The sequence below is a fragment of the Idiotropiscis lumnitzeri genome, chromosome 17, assembly GCF_059441095.1.
Source record: "Idiotropiscis lumnitzeri isolate Australia: NSW breed Sydney's pygmy pipehorse chromosome 17, RoL_Ilum_1.0, whole genome shotgun sequence".
Lineage (NCBI taxonomy): Eukaryota > Metazoa > Chordata > Actinopteri > Syngnathiformes > Syngnathidae > Idiotropiscis > Idiotropiscis lumnitzeri.
The window spans coordinates 9,689,449-9,706,245 of NC_142407.1; the positions used below are offsets into that span (position 1 = coordinate 9,689,449).

The 16,797-nt window shown below is 43.1% G+C and overlaps 2 protein-coding genes across 4 annotated transcripts; both read right to left on the reverse strand.

Moving 5' to 3' along the window:
* Positions 1-1,884: 1,884 nt before the first annotated feature.
* Positions 1,885-6,363, reverse strand: LOC148320113 (ATP-sensitive inward rectifier potassium channel 1-like). 2 transcript variants are annotated; one of them, XM_088280085.1, is made up of 2 exons: positions 5,762-6,363; positions 1,885-3,889 (listed from the first exon to the last, which is right to left on the reverse strand). In XM_088280085.1, exon 2 carries the CDS (start codon positions 3,876-3,878, stop codon positions 2,730-2,732), a length of 1,149 nt encoding a protein of 382 aa, XP_088136211.1. In that variant the 5' UTR covers positions 3,879-3,889; positions 5,762-6,363; the 3' UTR covers positions 1,885-2,729. The 2 variants fall into 2 exon arrangements, with proteins under 2 accessions (XP_088136211.1, XP_088136210.1); XM_088280084.1 differs by lacking the exon at positions 5,762-6,363 and adding an exon at positions 4,631-4,779.
* Positions 6,364-6,500: 137 nt separating this feature from the next.
* On the reverse strand, positions 6,501-10,748 carry foxred1 (FAD-dependent oxidoreductase domain containing 1). Of its 2 annotated transcripts, none has more exons than XM_088280082.1 (11): positions 10,475-10,748; positions 10,121-10,341; positions 9,487-9,597; positions 9,291-9,409; positions 9,114-9,208; positions 8,570-8,671; positions 8,402-8,493; positions 7,990-8,150; positions 7,791-7,920; positions 7,473-7,577; positions 6,501-7,340 (listed from the first exon to the last, which is right to left on the reverse strand). In XM_088280082.1, the coding sequence occupies exons 1-11, from the start codon at positions 10,611-10,613 to the stop codon at positions 7,086-7,088; spliced, it is 1,530 nt and encodes a 509-aa protein (XP_088136208.1). In that variant the 5' UTR covers positions 10,614-10,748; the 3' UTR covers positions 6,501-7,085. The 2 variants fall into 2 exon arrangements, with proteins under 2 accessions (XP_088136208.1, XP_088136209.1); XM_088280083.1 differs by having other exon boundaries at positions 8,417-8,493; positions 10,475-10,747.
* Positions 10,749-16,797: the final 6,049 nt, after the last annotated feature.

The window sequence follows — 16,797 nt, forward strand, 5'->3', positions numbered from 1 at the left end:
TTTTAGGTTTCTTAAATCAAAATTTGCAAACCAGCAGCATGACACGTCCTGACTTCTACTTCCTGTTCTAAGGCGATCGTGACAAACAGCCAAATAAGATGCAAAACACTTGTGGAGATCTCTCGTCTTTTCAATCGCGATTGTTCCCAATGAAGGCTGCTGGGGGAAAAAAAACGTTGCATATGCTCGACTGAAAATGAATATGTATAATGCGTTTAAAAAAAAACAACAACATAAAAACGTCCAAATTCATTGTGCTGACTTTCTAGCGCTCTTCTGCCGACATTCAAGTGACCTTACACAAAACATGTTTACAGGTGACATCATTTCCATCTGGACTTATCAATAAAGCACATTTGTTAGTGCAAAACCACGGTGTCAAATCACTGCGTCTTTCTTGTGTTTTTGTCCCAGGCACTTTTGAATGTCAACCTCTCTAGTCATCTCGGGAAGGTCTTTGAGATTAACCATGTTTGTTCTTTGGCTTCAGAGCTCCTCACAGGTGGATGCTTCAAGGCTGAAGATAATGCTCAAGGTCACAGCAAGGTCAAACATCACTCACACACACACACAAACAGTTCTCCAGAATTTTAAAGCAACTGTCTCCAAATTTGGTATGATCACAGATGCTAATCTGATGAGATTTGGGTAAACAAAGCGCTCAGCAGCAGAACATTATAATGAAAAATCGATTTGCAACTAACCATTATGAGTCGGACCTCAAATTAAAACAACTGATGAGCACTTTGTAGACGTTTATTTTGTCTAGGCGATAAAGGGCAAACATTACAAACCAAACCAAGTCTATATTCCACCGGGCGTTTTTTATTCTCTCTCGTCTTTTTAAATTTTTCATCTCCAGTTACTTCACACTGTCGCTGGCAAACCCGCGCTCACACTTTGCGTGTCATTGTCATGCAGATGAAGCCGAGTTGTCATACTTGTCAAAACAAGGCACGGCGGGACACGTTGTTCTGAAATATGAATGATTTCCTTACAAGCAGCAGCATAACACGTCTGTCAAAGTAGGAGAGCAGCTGCGGGAAATATTTTTTTTCTTTTTAGTCTGCTCCTCGTGTCGTCATCATGTCACTTTGCTGCCCACTAGCGGCCGCCTGACAAAATGTACCTACAACTTGGATAGCCTTTTTCATCTTTTTCCATCAGCTGTCGATTTGCACCACCGAGTTCTCAAGTTTCTGTTTGTTTGGGAGGAAAGAGTAGTTAAAATATATTATAAGGTTTTTATTCATTTATCCAATCAGATTTGTAAGTAAAATAAAACAAATCTTAAAACATGCATATTTTAACCATTTCTAATTAAAAAAAAATCGTACGAATTTTGCTGACTTTTTGTCATTGGCTAATTGCAATTATAAATGATACAAAAAATAATTTAATTAGTTTAATAACCTTAAATGTTTTATCAAGATTTGTTCATCTTTAATATACAGCATAACAAATTACCGATATTTTTACATGTATTTTTTAATTACAAAATTAGATTTTTCATCTAGTTTTACATTTGTTTTATTTGCAAAAATATGAATTACAAGTTATTCAATTGTGGGTTTTATACTATTTTGTATGCTTTATGTGCAGAAACTCAGTTTATCTCATTGAAAAATTTCCATTTTACCGAATTAATTTTTACTGTAAATTTATACATTGGTGCGTTTAGCTCGCAAGCTAAATACCAAATGTATCCTGTTTTAATAGTCCATAAATGTCATTTTGTCCCGAATACGAAGAAAACGCTTGCTGGTGCTTATTTTGTAATAATAGTGCTTTGCTGCCCTCTACAGGCCATCAGTCTACTCCATTGTTGCCGTGGTATTTCATTTCAAAATTAAATCAATTAAAATAGAAAAGAAACCATAGTCGTTTCATTGTGGAGAGAAAGATTTTATTGAGTAACTTCTGAGTTACGAGGAATTTGGCATATTCATTCTGACAAAGGCAAATGAGGACGTCGACAATCTTTCTCGATGAGTGGCTGTTCTCGTGGCAGTAATGAGAATGTGCGAAAAGGCCAACATTTTTCCCCAGCACCCTACAGTGTCGTTTTTTTTTTTCATTAAAACCGACTCAGACGTTAATCTTCTCGAGCGGTACCTGCTGTGCCATTCACTGTTAATGCCCCTTTTCATTGCCGCGTACTTTCAACGTCCTTCAGCGTTCACCTGCAGCGCTTAAATCGGACGACTGCCAGTTTGACCAAATACGACTTTCCAGTCACACTAAATATCTTACGGATGTTTGGAAAATTTGCCATTCGCAGTCTTGTCATGTTATCAAAATGATGACTTTCTATCATTTTGAGAGGTTTTTGGCACGTCAGCAGATTTTAATAAAAATGTTGCTTGACCTTGTCAAACGTTGAGACGAATTAGAATGCGCATCTTGTTGATGCCAACGTTAACGTTAAGAACTTTGTATCATTTTGTCTATGAAAATCCTACGTGAATTTGTCAAATCTGGTGCGACTTGATTAGGAGCCAGTTTGAGCCTGGATCAGGTTCTCAATCTAAATCGGAACTAATCATCTTGGAACGGAACCAAGTTGGCAACTTCATAATTTGACCAAAGATTTTATAGTTGTTAAATTGTCAAAATGTTACTTGAAGCCTGTCTTAATTGACGACCTTTGACCTGGTTGTGAAGCTGAACAAATGGTCCCTGTACAGATTTTTTGAGTTTCCATCTTCAAACATGTGAAGCATCTCAGGTCACATCTTGGTGACGTCAATGGCGTCGTGAATGTCAGTGATCTGGAAGGCCAAGTTGTGGATGCCAATCTTTTGCTGGTTCTTCTGATTGTCTTTTTGTTGGTTGAGGATTTGGTTCTTGGCGTCCACTTTGCCCTCAAAGCACTGGGCGCAATGCGGCGTTGCCACCCGCACACTTTTGGAAAAGTTGGAGAAATCCACGCAGTATTTGCCCGTCTTGGTTCGCGAGATGATGGGCAGGAAATTGTGGCCCCACTGGATCTCCTGCGGGATGTAAGAGGTCCGCACCTGGCAGACGGAACTGGTAGACTCGGCCGTGCCGTCCAAGAAGACCACCAGCTCAAAGTCCTGATGGGGCAGCGTGTCGGCGGAGATTTCGTAGAAGGGGCTGGCCTGGTTGATCACGTGGTAGAGCGTCAGGGGGCAAACGAAGAACAGGTTGTCCTTACCTGCGTCCACCGTGAAGTGGATGTCTAGCTGGTCCAGGATGAGGGTCTCGCCGTCCATGGTGGTGGTGGTCTTCAGCAGCTTTCCGTAGATCTGGCTCCCGATTAAAAGCGTCTTGCGGAGGTTGGCCACGCGGATCTGGAGGCAGAGTTTGCCGTTCTTCAGGCTGATGACGGCCGTGTCGCTGAAGCTCACCGTCTTGGCTCGTCTCTTGGGCAGAGAGATTTTTGCCAGGATGACGCCGCACATGAAGCTGTTGATGAAGACGCCCGCCATGGACTGCAAGATGATAACCGCCACCGTCCCGGCGCACTGTCCTGTCGGGGCCCGGCCGCCGTACCCGATGGTGGTCTGCGTCTCCAAGGAGTAGAGGAAGGCCGTGGTCAGGCTGTTGACGTTGGCGATGCACATGGTGTGGTTGGTGCGGTTTTGCGTCAACATGTCGCCGTTGCTCCGGGCGATCCAGTACCACAGCAGGCTGAAGATGAACCAGCTCCCCGTGAAGGACGCCACGAACAGAAGCAGCACAAAGCGCCAGCGGATCTCCACAAAGGTGGTCCACACGTCCACCAGGTAGGCCAAGTGGTTGCACGGCTCCTTGTTGCCAAACTCGATGTTGCAGCGCCCGTCTTTGGTCACCAGGCGGCTTTTGCGACCCGGGTGCACCTTTGGCTGGGTGTGACCCTGGAAGCGCTGGAACATCCTGGAAATACCTTGCAGGTGGATATGCACAATTAGAATCACTTTCGATAAATGATTGTCATTTTCGACAGCAGTACCTTGACGAGTTTAATTTGTTCCGTGCTCAGGCCAAACAGCACGCCATTGTGGTATCTTGTTGCCATGGAAACAATTTGACGTGAGTTGAGCAGCTTTTTTTCGACAAAAGTAGTGCTTTGCCATCATCCTGTGCCATCTACAGCCAGGTGGCGTCAATTACTTGTGAATTTTTGCTATTCGCTGCAAGGGACTCTTTTCTCTGGGTTGACTTCACAACCTGGCTGGGTCGCAAACCAACAACAGGACACATAAACAAAGGTGATGCGCAAAACAACCATCACGATATTGCAGTGGACACACCCACAAGTGGTTGCCAGCCAATCACAGTGGGTTGACTTAAATGTTAATTTTTTATGTAGCTTTCTTGCAGTACATTTTTGTTAAAGTAATAAACACAACTTTCAATGTCCGTATATTTAAATATTAAATACGCGTCTTGTCTTTGATAAACACTTGGGCCCTCAGCGTTACTCAATTTCGGTGGTACAAGTGTTCTTATCTTTTTTTAAGTGTTACTCCTGCTACACAACAAAAATAACGGGACAAGGGCCCCACCAATTACAAAATTACTGACATTTTTTGGGGTGTCTCTCTGAGATTGCGCAGTATTTACGAGCTGTGTTCAGTATTGTGGCTGAATTGGAGTTTTCCCCGTCAAAACCCAAAATGTTTACCTGGCATGCGCGCTCCCCTGACACGAATAAAGACGAGCAGGGAGCCACAAGTCGGTGTCGACGCTTTCATTCTTATGCAAAACTGATCTTAAAAGTCACGACGGCTTTGCGGGAAGCTTCTCGGCGTCAGCGGCCTTCGTCTTTTTGCGTCATCAAATGACGTGTCACGCGTGGCTTTATTAACGCGGCGAAACATGCAAATTGGACGACGTTACGAGAACGCCCGAGGGCAATGTATGTACCGTGCGGAACACCTTTGGGGGTACTTTTTTTTTGGGTGTGTGGGGGCAGGGGGGTAATAATAAAAAAAGGTGAATGAAGCACATCCAATTTTTGCTAAAGTTGTTGAAAAATTGAGCCACGCACTTTTTGACGTGAAAATGACGACTCCCAGTGAACGTCGCGATGCGGTATAAGCCATTGTTTTCTATTTAAGAAAAAAATAGCAAAGCCACAATTTAACAGTCAGTACAACAATTTATAATAATTGCTTTTATTTAAATGTTCTTACATTCATTAAAATTTTAAAATAATTTGAAACGTAGCTGTCACTATCAAATAATAGCACGGTAATTGTGTCTTGTTAACATATACTATTTATTATATCAATAAACGGGTTGGTACATAAAAAAGGGCACAAAAGCTTCAGAAATGTTTTGGGGTTTTTTTTGCACAAGACATCTCACTATCAAATATAACCCGTGTATTTTCAATTTAAAAAAATGAATTGCGGGTGTTTTGTTTTCTGCTGTAGTCTTTTAAGGATCTTACATAATGTGATCATCACATCAAAAGTTGCAGAAAAAAATCCACTTAAACTGCCAAAATAAAGTGGAAACACTTGAAAATGTAATTTAAGGATCTCCTTGTGGCTGGGAAAAATTTTACATCAGCCAACAATAAAAAGCACTGCACAATAATGGCCAAAATCCAAATGGCCTTCACATCTACCAACATTGCATAAAGTGACTAATACCATTCCTATCCTTTTATGCAAACACAAAATTAGCCAAGTTACATAATACTTGACCCCTATTTGTCAAAAGTGGAACTTGGTAGATCAAGTGCAGTGAGTGTTCTTTCGTCACAGAAACGTGGAGCAAACTCCAGAAAAAGTTGATTTGGGCATACCTGAGTCCGGCGTTGTGCTTCTGCTGCTGCCGCTGCTGCAACTGCCTTTCTTGGGCAAACATTTTAAGCCACACTGAAATGTCCTAATCCCAGCCACATGCCTGCAGTGTGTACCAAGGACGCATTAGATGCGCGCCATCCACACTGAGGTTGGGATCGAGTGGTCTTTCTTTCGTCCACTCCCTTTCCCTTTTCCGTCAACACCACCGAAATGATTGCTTCTCCTTGCATGTCATTAATAGAGGTCAAATTGTTGGATATATATATACAGAAAAAAGGAAAAATTCTCCCCGTCCTCCATTCAAGGGTGCCCAAATGTGGCTTTGCTATGAGAATGCCACCCAAAAATCTGTTGCCTCCTCATTTCCTTCCCCCCTCTTAAAGTTTGCGTCAATATCACATAACCAAGCCAACCAAGATAACTATTTTGAAGCCATTTTGCAGAAGTGTGATTTCAAGTTTTTTTTTTTTTTAAATGGCAAGAAAATGTCATACTCCAGCTCCAAAAATGTCTCCGGCGCATACCCCGCATCCAGTCGCAGATGGACACATGGAATAAGACGTACTTCAAGTTTTACTGTCGTTAATAGTTTGACATGCGCAGCGGTTCGGTTTCTCTTCTGTGCAAATAGATAGGACCAAGGTGGGGTACAACACTGCAGCATCATCTCATTGAACGACAGAATTTTCATTGGTGCACTGCTCTGATATGAAAGATGATTGTATCGTATACAAGAAGCACTCTTTGGCTCATGCTTTATTCTCCATACCTGCTTTCTTTTCCAAACATTAGAATCTGACTCAGCACGATTAAGTCAGGTATGACTCATTGATAAAATAGTATGCAGGATTTTATTCCAGCAACCGTTACTGATATCAGCAACTCGCCACAACGTTGACTGCTTTCGGTAGATTGACCTTTATAAACTCCAATACTTGTAATTGATCAAAAAATAGGATACTGTTCCATTAAATTAACAATTAGCTGTCAATTAAAATAGACTACAAACTTCATAAATTATGGATGCACATGTCAAATATTTGTACAGTCAAGTATTCTCGGAATTATCCATTGATTGAGGGGAAAAAAATGATTTTTGCACTGTTGCAAGGTAACAGGCACAAGTGAGGTGCAGGAATTCTCACATTCTAGAGTGTGGAGCTGACTGATAAATCGTAACCCGTGGTAATCGAATATTTCCAATTATTTGATGAATTATTGCGTCCTAATCTGAAATTTCCCTCCCCTTTGCAACCAGATGCCAATCATAATACGGATAGGCGCTGTAGAATAAAAAAAATATTTAAAAAAACCATCTGGCCACTAGATGATGTTCCTCTCCAATAAGGGCTCGCTTTGGGCGATGCGACGGAAGCCGAGCCGGCTGAGGTCCAGTGTGGTGAAGCCGCCGTCTAGGATGAGCTCGGCGACGGCGCGACCCACGGCGGGCGAGTGCTGCAAGCCGTGGCCACTGAAGCCCGTGGCGAAGTACATGTTGTTGACCAGCGGGTGCACACCCACGATGCCGTTCTGGTCCAACGTGTTGTAATCGTAGTAGCCGGCCCACGCGCTCGTCACCTGGATACAACCCAGACACCAGCAGAAAACACTTTCAAATGCTTTTTGGCTACATTTTGGCACTCGTTTGAGCGGTCGCTATCCTATTCAGGTGACACTGTCTTTGGGTGTTCCACGTCACGCTATACTGACCTTCAGTTTTTCAAAAGCAGGAACGCGATGTGCCAGTTCAGGCCAAATTTTGTCCTGGAAGAACTGGTGGTCCACATCCAGATTGGTCACATCCGGTTCCTCTCCCTGACGCAACACAAAGCCACAATTCGATTTCTGTTCAAGATTACGAGCCCTTGAGACTTTTTTTTGTGCGTCCAGTTACAACAGACAAGTCCACTCATTTTTGTGGCCAATAGTGAAACAGGCGTCAAAACATTTTTTTTTTTCACTTTCTAACTACCTTCTGGCCTATAAGCAAAAATTTGACTGATAACGGTTTGAGTGGGATGTCCAAACCTGGTCGGGGGACCGGCCGGCAATGTAATTCCCTCCGAGCCCTTCCCTCCTGAAGTAAATGCCCGAGTGGTCGATGAGAAAGGGTGTGTCCAGTCCGGGACCCTCAGGACAGTGGAACACGTAGACAAACCTAAAAAGCAATTAAACCGTCTCAACTCCCAAAATTGGCAGAAATGAAACAATTGAAAGTTTTTGGTACCTTTTCCTCGGTTCCACAGGGAGCGGGATTTCCGCTAAAGTGTCCTTGGGTCCTAGTCCCACACCTAGCATGTGGGCCAGTTTTGCAGAGAAGGCCCCGGCTGCGTTCACCACAATGGCGCACTCCACCGGCTGGTACTCCATACTGCGAGGCATCCGCACCTGATGAGTCCCCCGCCGCCAAACAATGGTAAGCATACAAAAAACACCTCCTAATTCCGCAGATTTTGAGCAAGCAGTTTTCAATGGGTTAGTAAGTAACCTGACTTTAAAGTCGTTCGTTGGCACAAAATAAATACCTAATTAAAAAAAAAAAAAAAATCTAAATATGTGAAAATATGCCTAAAAAATGATTTGAAAAGACTAAAATGTGTTTGAATGCAATATTTGTTTGTTGAGAGGGTTGGGATTACGTTGTTGCCGCTCACATTTACAGATTTAATCCTGCGCAACTCCAAACGTTCAAAGTCCTCCGTCATGGCCTCGCTGCAGTAATATTTGAAACCTGGCAAGAGGGACACACCGTCATCACGTGGCTAGCGTGTCGTTAAAGTGTTGCAGCGTGCAGAGTGTTTTGCCACCGGTCACTTCTCCGCAACACTGGATGACGCCCATGGAGACGGCTTTCCTCCTCAAGGCCTCGAGCAACGTCCAAGGGTCGAACCAGCCCTCGTTTTCCACACCTCAACGCACACACGCCAGCGCTCAGTTAGGACCGCTCATTACACACTTGGACATTGAGTCAAAGCATTTCAGACATAAACACTCACTTTTTCTTTTTATGCATGTTAAAGCCATTGTATTTAATGCGTAAATATTCACAGCTCATTTTTCAAACAATGTGGCTTTTATATTTAAGTCAGAAAATCTGATACAAAAGCAAATACTCAATGTTTCAAAGACAATATTTACTTAAAAAAATTATGAAAAGAATGATTACATAGCTTTTGCTTTTGCCAGACAAAACACTTTCCTGCTTGAGAGAACAAAATGTCACACTTCCATGTGGCGGGACGGAGCGCAGTTTTGATGGCCCGACCCGATCAGCTGTTTCATGGGAAGTGTGACAGCTCTAACGAAGGCTGAAGTGACAACCGAAAAACTATCGACAATAGCTGTGCTCACCGTATGAAGCAAGCGCCACATTTTGCGTGTTCATCCAGGGAAATTTTTCTTGGAGTTGCGTCGGCGACAGAAGCATCACTTGTGCTCCGGCAGCCCTTCCAAAAGACAAACGCATGAAAAGCGGCCCAACATGTGCGAGACTTTGACCGCAAAACGCAGAATGAGAAGAGAGCCCACTTCTGCGTCTTGTAGTTCTCCGCCATAATGTGAGCCCCTTTGTGGCTGGCCAGGAACAAGTACCCCGCCTGGTTGAAGTGCACGTCCACCGCGTCTTCATTCAGCAAGCCCAAGTGATCCTGAGGAAGGGGATTCACGTTTACTTGCTTGCTTGCCTCACAACGCGGCTTCGTTGGCCGCCAGGATGCCGACCTACGTTGATGTTTCTCAGGAAGTCGGCGGAAGCCATGGAAAGGCTGATGTTCTCCATCAGGGAAAACTGCTGGCGGATGCCCCCGACCGACAACACGGACGACGCCTGCGAGTACTGACATCAGAGTGCATGAAACAAGTCATGCTTTCATTGTTTCAACTTAAACAATTTTAGAATTTATTATTATTAACAGTATTATTTTAGAATTAATTAATCTTTCAAAACTTTCTCTCATATTAAAGTGACCTTATTTCCCCTAATGTCAACAGTGTTTATTGTGTAATTTAATTTAATATTAAATACATTTCAAAGTATTTTAATTAATTTAAAAAAATCCAGTAATTTTTTTAATTTCAAAACAACAACAAATAATATTTTTTAAATGTATTTATCTAAATTAATTTGTTCAACATTTTCCCCACAATCATTGAAAAAAAAGGTAGTGGTCAAAATGACTAAATGAAGTTCCTCAATTCACAACAACATAGTTTTTGGCACAATTATTATTTCGGGCTTTTATTTAATGAGTTAGTGACTGCCAATTCCAGTGCACTAATATTTTAATCTTTCCTGTTTCGTGAATGCATTATTGCAGGAGTGAGAGAACCTGACAACATCCAGTAATCCACGCACTCACCGTCGTGTCCTTCTCGACCACGACGACCTTGAGCCCCCCGCGAATGCCCTCCTTCTTCTTGAGCCAGTAGGCAACCGACCAGCCGACCACGCCGCCCCCCACGATCACGATGTCCGTCCTCTCCGGCGGGAGGTTGGGGTTGATCTCCATCGGGCTCCAGGAGCTGCCCGGCAGAGCGTCCACCGCCTTCTTCCTCGCAGCGGCGAATGTAGCCTCCAGATCTGCCGGAAAAACCAAGACATTTTTTATATTTATTTATTTTGAGATGTCATATTTAACGCGCAATTGTTTTTCATGCACAATTGTTTTTCATATCTTTTGCATTAGTTTGTGTCATCTATCGACAATGTCCACCTTTAAAGAAGTCATTCCGCAGCGAAGTTCCGATTGTCAGTCTCCGGCGTGACGATCCGAGTGCACATGGCCACCGGTGGTCCGCTGCAACCCTTCTGAAGGTAAGCGAAACGCGGAGCAGGCTGCGCCACGTTGACATCGCCTTGCCTTAGTTAGCTCACACGCTGGATGGAAGCTCGCAAATGTGACACAAACATCTTTCGGGTGCAGTCGTTTGCAGTTTGGTAAACTCCTAACAAATTCTGCAGAACGCTCCTCAAGTAAAACAAAGCATGGGGGTTGGCTTCAAAATAAAAGCACATTTTAGTTGTCCCCTGTCTCTCAATCGATAATTCTGTGAAAGACTCACATTTTAAATGAGAATGAACTTAAAAACGTCTAAATAAACACAACATACGAAATATGATCCAAAGTAAACTATTTTTTTTTTTTTTGCAAAAGGCATACACAATCCGAACCGCAATTTACGTTGAAAGGATGGCCTCGGAGCTGTGCGAGTACTTCCGCAAGCTTCAGTTTACTCGGAACCCAAGCCTGTCATGTGACCACAGTTGACGGAAGTGTCGGCTAACTTGCAGAGGGAAAACAAAACAAAAAAAAAATAGATTAAAAGTTTTGGCTCTGGACGTATGTTAGGTCTTTAGTGTCTGTTTCTTCGTCAGCATTTAAAAGAAAGGATTACACTTATACTAGATGGTTAGTATGTGTAACATTTTAGATGGCGAGTGAATTGTTCAAGCAAAAGCAATTCCTGTGTAAGGCAAGAGGGGGCAGTAGAGCGCTATCAATTAATAGATGTTCAATAAACTGGTGCAAAATGAAATTCTTTCCAGTTTTTGAGGAACGCCGGCACAAATGTGTCCGATGATTAGAAACAGCCGTATACTCTCAATCACAATGGTGCATTAGCAGGATTTTATTTTTGCCCACTTTTTTAGTTTATGAAAAAAAAATCTTATAACCCATAAAATGTGAATCTGTGTCACATTAGTCACATTAGCCTCACCCTTTGACCTACGAAAAGCCTTCAAATATCTCATTTTTTTTCAATTTGCTTATCCCACATTTATTATCCCACATCGTTATTCACTGCAAAAGTCGCCTATTATTTTTTTTGTGCTCATTTTAAAGCCATGTCTCGTCATAAAAATATCCACTATATGAATGCATGCTGGCATTTGTACATATCCGATCGGCTTCTTGTCACTGCAGCCTAAACCAAGCAAAAGCTGCATTGTCAGCAGCTTGGAAAAAAAGCGAGCCGGCTGTCAGACATTGATGACTCCGACTTGCAATACGGTCGCTTAAGCACATTTCTGCAGGCTTTGGCCCTGAAACGACCACCGTCAGAGCGCGCGACGTCAAGAAAAAAGAAAATGCACATGTGGGCCGGGGCTGGCGGCATCTAAAGCTCACAAATAAATGAAGATAAGCACAAAAGATGAAACGCTTGGCCTTCATCCTGCTGGAGCCGGCGCGGGGTCCATTGACGATGCTCAAAATGGTGGCGGCGGCGGCGGCGGCACTCAATGAAAAGAGCTCATTAGCATAGCAAAAGCTGCTGCAGTGGGCTAAAAATGTCACTTTTGTCCTCGCCACTGTAATCAGCACTATTGCAAACTTGATGAAAAGTGTATGTGTGTGTGTGCACACTTGTTGCGCACGCACACGCACACACACACAGTCATCAAACGTGCACATTGGATTAGCGCTCATATTGACATAATTGCTTAGTCACACCCTTCAGTTGCCATTACAACGATCCACTGGGGGAAAAATTCCAATATCAGCAAACGCTAACGTTGCACATTACTGTGTGACATGAAACCAAGCAGTGACTTCCAAACATTGTTTACAGCACTGAGTGGACTCTTGAAGGTTGTTATTTGAAAAAGTGCATCCTGTTCCTCCATCGTGCACACATAACAAACCATTGAGACATCCATACCTTCCCTTTGGGCCACATGAGCTCACTGTCAGTACCTACGTCGTCAGGAGTCTGAAAACAAAACACATATTTATTCTGAGATTACAATTTTTTCTGTCGCATTTTTATAACATGACAAAAATGTTCCATTGTTACTTTTTGATTTATAACTTACACGCGTTCCTTAGTTCAACTCTAACTCCAACTCAATTGAGGGTCAACGGTCCCCTCAATTTTGTTGTGTTTTTTTTTGGGTGTAATTCTACCGTGGACCACTAGATGGCGGCATACTATTTTTTTTTTTTTGAAGTTGTCTATTCGAAAAAAGAACGAAAACGTAAAGTGTTTTAAGTGTTTGCTTGACAGCTGGAATTCCTTTTCATCCTGCTTTTTGCGCCTACGGAAAGTGAATGTGGTAGGTTGATTTTTATAATGTCGGCACATCTTTAGGCATTTACCTACATTATTTGCTTCCTGCAAAAAAATAAGGGATCGGACCACTGTTACGCTGCGCATTAATTTTGAGCTTTCCATGACGCTTGCTCTCTCTCAATATATAATTCTTTTTTTAAATGCGTGTCAGATTGTTGGTTGGTAGGCAAATAGTTAGGCCAGTTCAGTGGTCAACTATTAGTTGGTAGGTAGATAGGTTGCTATGCTGTCAGTTATTGGTCTGTAGGGAGCTATGTAGGCAAGTAGATGGGGATGTAGGTCAGCTAGTGGCTAGGTAGGTTGACACTGATCGGCTGATGCAAAAGAAAGTAGGCGTGGCCAATGACAGCAGGACTGAAAAAGCACATTTTCATTTAAAAGAGCGTCTCCTCCATCACTTCACCCCAAAAAGTGCCTCATGTTCAGTTTCCGCGCATCCCATTCGTCATTCTCGGTCTCCTTGTCACCTTCCGCCTCCTCATCTTCATCCCCGAACATGAGCAAAGCACCCTTCTCGTTACTCACGCAAAGGTCGCTCGTTCACTTTGATTGATGGACGCTCACCAGCAAGGGTGTGTGCGGTTTTATTTGTGTCCGCACGCGCACGCTCGTACGCAGATGCCCGCAGCAGAGCAGATGAGGCCCCCAATTAGCCGGACCGAGGTGACGCCGCCATCATTGGTCACACGCCGCTATCGTTCACACTTGACTGAACACGCCGTCATTTGGATAAGTGCAAAAACAATGGCAGATGTTGCTTCAAGGAGAACAACGCCACTGCAGCGTTGCATTAGTTCTAATTTTGTGTTACTTGGTCAATCATCAAATCAGTTTTCAGAACAGGATTGTTCGATTTTAGCAGTTTGACTTTGTTCAAACATGCTTTATTTTAGTTCAGATCTTAGTAGTTTGAGTATTAGTTTTAGTTTTATTTTATTGGTTCTTTTTTTTTTAATTGTTTGTTCCTTGTGTGCAAGGATAAAAAAAAAAACACGTGACGCTGAGCATTGTGTAGTAAAAACTCGACAAAAATAAAACAAGCACAAAACAAAAAGTCTATAGACTTTTCTTTTTTCCAAAAGTATTTTTGGTTATTTTGTTCACGAAAACCCATCCATCCATTTTTTTCCGCTTATCCGACGTCGGGTCACAAGGGCAGCATCTCAAGCAGGGAAGCCCAGTATGCCATCTCCAGACACCAACTTGCTGTGTCTTTTGGGCCACGGTGTCTTGACCTCTGTCGGTTTCTGGACCTGTCTAGCACATTTCATGCCGAGAAATGAAACTGGCTTCCAATGTAAATTGTCACCAGGATAAACACACGTCAATAATCATTTTTATAAATGTAGTCACATCACTTTCTGATCACGGTGTGGCGGCGATCTTTTGTCATATTAGCATGCGCTGCAGAGACTCGAGCCCAATGACACGGAGCCGCGTTGAATTTGCCACTGATGAGCTCTGAGCAGACGGAGTGAGAGCCAAGCAGTCGTCATCATGATGCTCAGTGAGGCAGGACATGTGTCGCCACGCTTGGCGCTGCTTCGGAGCCACCCAGGGGACATTTTGGTGTCCTCCGCTTCGGCATCTGGTTAGATTCAAAGGCTCCCGGCGAGACGCATTTCCTGTCTCGGCTAGTCCATTAAAACATGTACACACCATTCCTACGTCCTCATTAGACCAATTTGGACTTCTTAAGTCTTTTTCAGACTAGCAGTTGTAAGTGGTTGCAAGTACAAATACTGTGTTACTGTACTCAAGCAGATTTGAGTATTTATTTTTCTCCATCCATCCCAGATGAGCCAGCTTGTCATCCTCCGGACCAGAAAAAACTCATTTTGTTGTTCCTTGGTTCGTGACCGATGGTGGGGGCGCGAACTCCGATGGCTCGGTAGAGCGAGAGCTTTGCCTTTTGGCTGAGTTCACTTCTTCAGCATGACAAACTGATTCAGAGTCCGCATCACCGGGGTTGAGTTTCATAATTTGCTTTGAGATCAATAAATCATTGATCTGCCAAGAAATTTAAATTTTTCATACCAAATGTATTTTATTTCAAACAATGTGATGTTACTGTTGACATTTGGGCTACAGCACCTGTTTTGGAATTTTTTTTTTTTTTTTTTGATTTGTCTTTGTGATGGCACACATTTCCACTCACATGACACAATTTAACTCGTGATGGGTAAATGAAGCTTCAAATGTGCTTCATGAACCAGTTGTAGTATTTTTGGACTCCAGTAGATGGCACTCTCTGTTCAACATTGGGTGGAAAGCACACTGACTTGACATTTTTTTAAACCCTTTATTTAAACCAACAGTGCCATCTACAGGACTCAAAAATACAACAACTGGTTCGTGAAGCAAATTTGAAGCTTCATTTTCCCATCACTAAATTTAACTATGAAGAATGTTTATTTTTGCCACCACGTACAAGACAAGCAGCCAATTGTCATCCAGGACACGCGCAGCTGTCATTTCTTATTCATTACATTTCTCAACATTTTTGTTATCGCTGAGTGCAGCGCGCACATTGCACACGGCGACCTCCCGCTTGCCACAATCGGCAGCCGGCTAATGAAAAGGTGCAGATGGTGTGATGTCACGTTTGAAGGCCTTCGGTGCCTGCCTGCCTGCTTTTTAATAGGCCTCGAGCAGAAGGACACAATCAATGCATTTGCGGCTAATAATCTGATTGGATTGTTTTGGCCCTACGTTGTGCCTCGGGTGCACCCCAATCAAAAAATAAATAAAAATAAAAAAAAAAGAGAGGAGGAAAAACAGAAAGATGTTGGCTTCTATCAGTTTTGTTTTTTTACATCCCGATTGGTTCGGCTGTCACGTAACATGCAAAGAGCCTCGTGGATGGGGCTAATTACCTGCCGGCTCCTGAGACCACCGGAAAACTCTGCCTGTGCCCGTGCTTGTGCTTGTGTGTGCGCGATTGTGTGTGTGTAATTGGAATTTAATGAAATTTACCACGACTGTATAGGTAATAGTTTTTCAATTGTATTTTATATTTATATGTGGCAGTTTAACATTCTGCCGTGTGGCGCATTCATTTATTCCAGATACCTGTCTGATAGTTTAGTGAATTAGTTAGCTAGTTTGTCACATTGATTAAGTCAGGAAATCAGGTGACTAATTTGCTAATTCTAGTGTTAGGTCTTTGGTAAGTAAAAGATCCATGCATTCATTGATGAATAGCTTTCAGTTTGCGGAATTTCCCTCGGAATCAGTAAACGTTTGACTTTACCTAATGTATTTAGTAAATATCCACAGTAAGTCAGTTAGTTGGTCGGCTGCTTGGTCAGTCCGTCGCTGGTAAGTGGACGCCGTTGATTTTGGTCTGTAAGCGCAGTGCCACCGCATCCTCGGCACATGTCCTCCTCAGGTGGTTGTCACGGCGACCACTCGCCCAGCCATCTTGTCATTTATGCGCTTTGAAAGGAAATAAAAGGCCAGGCGCGCGATCATTGTTGCTTACAGTCGGGTCGGCTGTCTCCGCCGCATCGGCCGAGGACAACGAACGATCAATTTTAATTAGCCTGTAGCCTCTCAGGTCATTCGCGACTAATGGAAATCTGAAGTGCAGACACTCCCTCAGAAAGAAAAGTCTTGTTATATATTTACAGTGTTGCTTCTTTGGGAGCTTTACTGTGGTGGAACTTTGTCGGGTGGGCTGCGGCTAATGAGTCTCCAAAGACAGGGGACGAGATGTTGCCATGGCGATAGAGGAACCTGGCTGGGTCCGAAGTTAAGCTTTGGATGTCAACTCTTTCAACACGATTGGCTTCTACCTTCAGGACTCAGATAAGACCCCCATCTTCCCAACGCAGAGAACACACGAACCCACTTTTGATATTCAACATAAGTTTCCTTTGAGGCTGCAAACTTTGCCGGCCTTTGTGGGAACATGCATCGGATTAATAGGGCGCTTATTTTCTGAACACTCAAAATGCTATAA